Raw genomic sequence first — 6,219 nt, 5'->3', positions numbered from 1 at the left:
CGTTTTAATGGTTAAGCAACCTGTCAGTAAGGTGAGGATTAGCACTTTATGTATGAATTCAGTATTATATGACACTTAAAACAAATCCAGTTACCTTTCAAAGGGTACATCCACCTATACTGGACGGGCCACCAACTTTTGCTTCATAAGGCAAGTGAACCGGCAAGTGCTCCATTGAATTAAAAAATGATGGAGGAAAGATTTTTTCCAACTTGCATAAGATCTCAGCGATGTTGTTCTCTAAGCGCTTCATCTCACTGACTTTTATTGTGGACGCACACAAGTCTCGAAAGAATTGACTTATTTCGGTTATCGCCTTCCAAACATGCAAAGGAAGCAATTCTTTTAGACCAACCGGCAACAACCTCTCCATGAATACATGACAGTCATGACTCTTCAATCCTTGCAATTTACTAGAACTAAGATCCACGCATCTACTCAAGTTCGATGCAAAGCCATCTGGAAACTTCAAGTCACTACCCACTCACAAAATACCTTTTTCTGAGCTTGTTCGTGTGTAAGGTGCTTTAGGCTTAGTCAAATTCCCCACACCATCATCAACAAGCTCCAGTTCCCGACGTTTGAAACACGTGCCATGTCCTTTCTTGCACTAAGGGTGTCTGAAGTTTGACCCTTCACATCCATCACAGTGTTAATGAGTTGGTCGAAAAAATTCTTCTCAACATGCATGACATCTAAGTTGTGACGGATAATTAAATCTTTCCAATATGGAAGCTCCCACATAATATTTGTTTCAACCAACCTTTTTTATCCTTCTTCAATCGGTTCAGCGCCTCGGGACCATCAGTTGCTTTAGGTAAGTCTTTCACGCACTGCCACAGTTCCTCTCCAGACATTTATGTGAGGAGCTACGCCATTCTCAACCCTATTCTTACAAAAAGCAGTCTTATTCTTTCGAAATGGGTGGTCAGAATGAAGAAATTGTCGATGACAATCGAACCATGTCACTTTACCCCCATGTTCAAGCCAGAATGCCTTACTTTTATCCATGCAATAAGGCATGCCTTCTTTCCAGCAGTAGACCATCCGGACAACATACCATACGCAGGAAAGTCACTAATTGTCCAAAGCAGCGCTGCTCGAAGGTTGAAATTTTGCTTCCTTGAAACATCATAGGTCATAGCCCCAATATGCCACAACTGCTTCAATTCTCTCAACTAGAGGTTGCATAAAACATCCAAGTTTGCTTTGGGATTTTTAGGCCCGGAACGAGCAAAGAAAGAAACATGAATGGTTTCTTCATGCACATGGATGGAGGCAAATTTATGGTGTGAGGATAACTGGCCAGCATGAATATTGCCCTCCGAACTTACCATATGGAGAAAATCCGTCGGTGCACAGCCCGAGTCTAACATTTCGAGCCTCAGCAGCGAAATCGGGAAAGGTTCTATCAAAGTGTTTCCATGCTTCACTGTCACTTGGATGTGCTAAGGTACCTTGCATTCGAGGATTGTCGGCATGCCATGTCATTTCCTGAGAGATGTTCTTAGTTGCAAACAACCTCTGCAACCTCGGTGTGATTGGAAAGTAGATTAACACTTTTGCAGGAATAAGCTTGCCCTTAGAAGTTTTCTTGTACCGATCATCCGCATACACTACATTTATCTAAGTGAGCATCGCCCTTCCAAAACAACATACAACCTTTAGGACATGCATGTATCCTCTCATGAGCAAGCTCCAAACCCTTTAGAACTTTCTTTGTCTCGTAGAAAGTTTTTCCCATGTTGTTGTTCTGGGTATCACCTCATTCAGTAAACTAAGAAACCCATCAACACACCTGTGTGGTAGGTTATACTCACACTTCAAACTTATGATTCTAGAAGCCATCTCCAGCACGGACATCTTGCTCCCTTCATACAAGGGATTCTCGGCCGCCTTGAGAAGGTCGAAAAACTTCTTTGCTTCACCATTCGGTTCTTCTTCAACTGAGTTTGAACCGGCAAGCATAGCATGATCTTCAGTATTCCCTAAAGCATCCACAACCATATCCATATACGGATTTGACTGAGCAGAAGATGAGGAGGACCCCGTAGCACGTTCACCATGACATAACCAGTCAAAGTAATTCGGTTTAAAACCCTTACTGTACAAATGTACTTTGACCGTGTCCACATCCAAATAACGCAAGTTATTACACCTCATGCATGGACATTTTATCTTATCACCGTCATTTAAATGAGGATGTTGTAAACAAAACTCAATGAACTTATCAACTCCTTTCACATACTCAGTTCTAAGGGCACGCCCATCAAGTCTGTTATACATCCAGCTACGTTCCTTCCTTTTTATATTTTAAAACTCTACATACAACTAGAAAATATCAATTCACTATATTCACTACTTGTTAATAAGAGTACGTAAGATATGTATTTAATTATCAACAACAACACTTAACATATTTAATTATCAACAACAACAATACTTAACATATTTAATTATCAACAACAACAATACTTAACATGTTCAATTATCAACAACAACAATACTTAACATGTACATTACCAAAATTAATGAGTTTGAAGCTGCCACATCTTGCACTTCATTGCCTGGTGCTAATACTAATTGGTTCCACAAAGAATTCCTTATAGTTATCTAGAATTTACTAATTGCTTAAGATCATAGATGATGACCATCTACTTCATCATGAATTCAATTAAAAACAACAAAAACAACCACAACAACAATTAAAATTAAAAACAACAACAATACAATTAAAAACAACAACAATCATCATACACATCAACAACCACTATCAACAACAACAACTATACATCAAAAATACCAAAAACCCCAATTAACAACAACAAATTCAAGCCAAAAATCAACAAAACTAAATTATAAATCCATACCTTAAACAACTGTAGAAGAAAGAGGAAAGTTGGCGGCGGCGCGCACAGCGGCAGGGCGCCGGCGATGGGCTTCAATAGGCCACGTGAAGAGAGAGAAAGTAACGCACAGCGGCGGGGCAACCGGCTATGGGCTTCAAGAGGTGAGCGGCGCCACGTGACGGCGAGTGCGGCAGCGTTCCGGCAGCGTCGCGATTCCGGCAGCGGTGGGAGTGTCCGGCGACAGGAGGGAGAGACTCGCCGTCGAAATATGGAGGTTAGGTTTCGCAGCAGCGATTTGGTAAAGGTGTGGTCGAGAAATTATGGGAAGGGTCGAATAATTCTTAGTATATGCGCGCAATTAGCGTCCGCCAAAGGACATTAGCGTCCGCCAGACGGACGCGAATTTACGTCTGCCAAAAAATCGGACGCTAATATCCTTTGGCGGACGCTAAGTGGCGTCTGATATGTCTGCGGACGGTAAAGCGGACGCTGTTTACCGTCTTATTGTATTTCGGACGATATTGAGACCTATACCGTCTGATTTGGTAGGCGGACGCTAAAGGTAGACGTTAAATGGACGCATTCTTGTTGTGATAGTCGTTGTGTGAGAAAGTAAAGCTGTTACGGATGCAATAGGTAACGACTGCTTTTAAATACTTGCGACTGATTTTCAACAAACGTTAATTCAACGACTGTTTTAAACCGTCGTTGATACATTGACTGTTTTAAACCGTCGTTGAGCTGACATTTGTTAAAAACCGTCGTTATTTCAACGACTGCTCCTCGCAACGTACCAAGGATGTCTTGGCCTTGTGGTTAAGATTGAGGTGCTGTGAACGATAGGTCACATGTTCAATTCCCCCTCCCCTTCTTTGTACTTTGTACCGCCTTCGTGGCTCATATGGATCAAAAAAAAAAAACAGCTCCTCGCAACGTTGGTATGAAAACAGATGTTGATTGATAAGAAAATCGTCGTTGATATTGACACCGACCGCCAGTCAACGACTGTTAACCGTCATTGATGGACCCAATGATTGTTATTAAATGTGTCAGCGACGGTTCTCAGCGGTCGTTGATATCGTCTTTTCTTGTGGTTTAGCAACTTATGTCATATTTAAACTGTGAACAATACCTCATGTATGTTTTGGGAATTAAAAAAAACTTGTGTATACCATTGAGAATTGTTAAAAAAAAGTATAGAACAACCTTTTCATATTTTTATAAGGTGGTTTTTGGATAAAAATCTTCTAAATATTTATATCCTCATACTACCCATACATCTAGTGATGAATTAGTGATGCCGTGATAAAGCTATGAATGTCTTCATGCACTCAGCCAATCTTCATATAACACCACAAAATAAAAGAAAAAATAAAATAAACAAACTCAACTAAACTTTGATCATCACCGCCAAAGTTTTACACTTACATAAGAATAGACTACAAACGGTTGCACCTCTCATATAATTATGGTCCTATGAGAAGCCAAAACAATCAGCACCGTTTAGTACTCTTAAGTTCAATATAAAAATAATAAGCTTCAAAAGCTATAAAGAGCATACTAGTTGTTCATTTGAACATTTTTTTATGTTTTATGGTTTGAATATATTCGGAGACAACACTTGAGCTCCAATTTAGTCACATATGTGTTATTAATTATGCCCCTCTTATGGATCTTTTTGGACATCATTTTGAAGTCCCCAGGCTCTTATTCCAAGATAGTACTTGGCAACAACAGCTAGGAACTTCAAGCCTTGCTTCACATTAAGGATTTCTATTACCTTAATCACGGTATTCCTACGGAGATTATCCGCACTTTCAAGCACCCTCGACATCGACTCCTTCCATTTATCGATCACATCAGCGAACTCCGACACCTCCCCGTCCACTAACCTTCCATATTGCTTAACAAGGCTTATAAGTGGTGGAGATCCCATGCTCTCTTGTACAGAGGCCAATGCATCCACCAAATTCTTCTCTGCCCATATAGTTTCGGCTTTTAAACTTGCCAACTTCTCAACCTGCTCTAATATCATGTCGGAATTATTAGAAACCTCCGCAAGGCAAAAGGTAAGCGAGGGCTTAAACCCTCCCACCCAAAGGAAGGTTTTCTCAATGGGAGTTAACCATGGTGGTGAGAAGGCAACGAACACATCTTGCCAGATGACTTGAGCTTTCATCTCATAGTACTCCGCGTAATGCGAGAGTACCTGTTCAATTAGTTGGCTGCTGTTCTTGTCTTCGTGCTCGGCTGTGTCAACAAGTTGGTCGAGGAAGGCTTGTTGATGTTCGAGCCAACCTTTGAAGAATGCAGCGAAAGTGTCGCTAATAGGCATCTTTTCTTTCGTGGTGGCTAGACAAGTTGGTTTTGAGTGTGGCGGCAAGAAGGTGGTGTACGTGAATCTAGTCCGTTTATGCATTTGGTATTTATAACGGTGCATATCATCGAAAAGTCGGTATATGAGAATTTCGTCGAACAGCTATTGCTTGGTGTTTTTAGAATTTTTTACACCCTTCTGAAATCTTGTTTGGTGTTCTATTTCGTAAAGGTTTCAGATGATTTTATTTTTGAGCACTAATTTATGCGTTTTGATTGTTCTCTGTACGTGTACGGCTTACTTCCCTTTGAAGGTTTTTTTTTTTTAAAATACTCAAAGAACTTATATATCAAGAAACATAAAATACGAGAATCATGTGAAAGTCTAATGGATGGAGCTTCCACCTCTCAAGAAGTTTGATTCTCATTAATCCCATATTTGACGTGTTTGTGTAGATATTTACTTTCGGGTATAAATCTCCAATTTTTAATCTGTGGAAGTTTCTTATGAGTTGAGATCGCCTTAAGACCTTAACTCGTGATGGTTAAGCCTGCTTGACACAATAAATTACCGAATAAAAAAGTAAATAACTAAAATAATACAATTTAGGTACAATGAACGGCCGGAGTTCCCATAGAAAGGCACAAATCTCAATGCGAAAAAAAAGTGGAAAGGCACGAACCAAATGTTTCCACATAAATAAGGAAACGACGTCATTGCTTTGTTTCGGTTGTGTAGTCGGCGTGATTAAAAATTGGGATTTCGCAAAAGGGATGGGTAAGCTAATAACTTTGGCATATGCATAATGCATGGGTTCCTAAAATGAAAATATAGGGAAATGGCATTGTCAATCATTTCATTATAAGATTGGGCCTTTTGCAATACGAATGGGTAAGTTAATACCACCAGAGATTAGAAATGGGCTAGAAACACTTTACAATGTGCCATTATAACAGTATAACTTGGGCTAGAAATCGCCTGTGCAGTTTTGTCTTTGGTTGTTATTGGATCTGGAGAGAAGGGAAGAAACGTCTCGAGCCCGGCCAGACAATC

The 6,219-nt window shown here is 40.2% G+C and overlaps 1 protein-coding gene across 1 annotated transcript; it reads right to left on the bottom strand.

Moving 5' to 3' along the window:
- Positions 1-4,515: 4,515 nt before the first annotated feature.
- LOC104884760 (protein ZW2) lies at positions 4,516-5,184 on the bottom strand. The gene has a single exon (XM_010669448.3). The coding sequence runs from the start codon at positions 5,182-5,184 to the stop codon at positions 4,516-4,518; it is 669 nt and encodes a 222-aa protein (XP_010667750.2).
- Between the last annotated feature and the right edge of the window lie 1,035 nt (positions 5,185-6,219).

This window comes from Beta vulgaris, chromosome 1 (assembly GCF_026745355.1).
Source record: "Beta vulgaris subsp. vulgaris cultivar EL10 chromosome 1, EL10.2, whole genome shotgun sequence".
In the NCBI taxonomy this organism is placed as follows: Eukaryota; Viridiplantae; Streptophyta; class Magnoliopsida; order Caryophyllales; family Amaranthaceae; genus Beta; species Beta vulgaris.
This window is presented reverse-complemented; position numbering and strand designations above follow the sequence as displayed.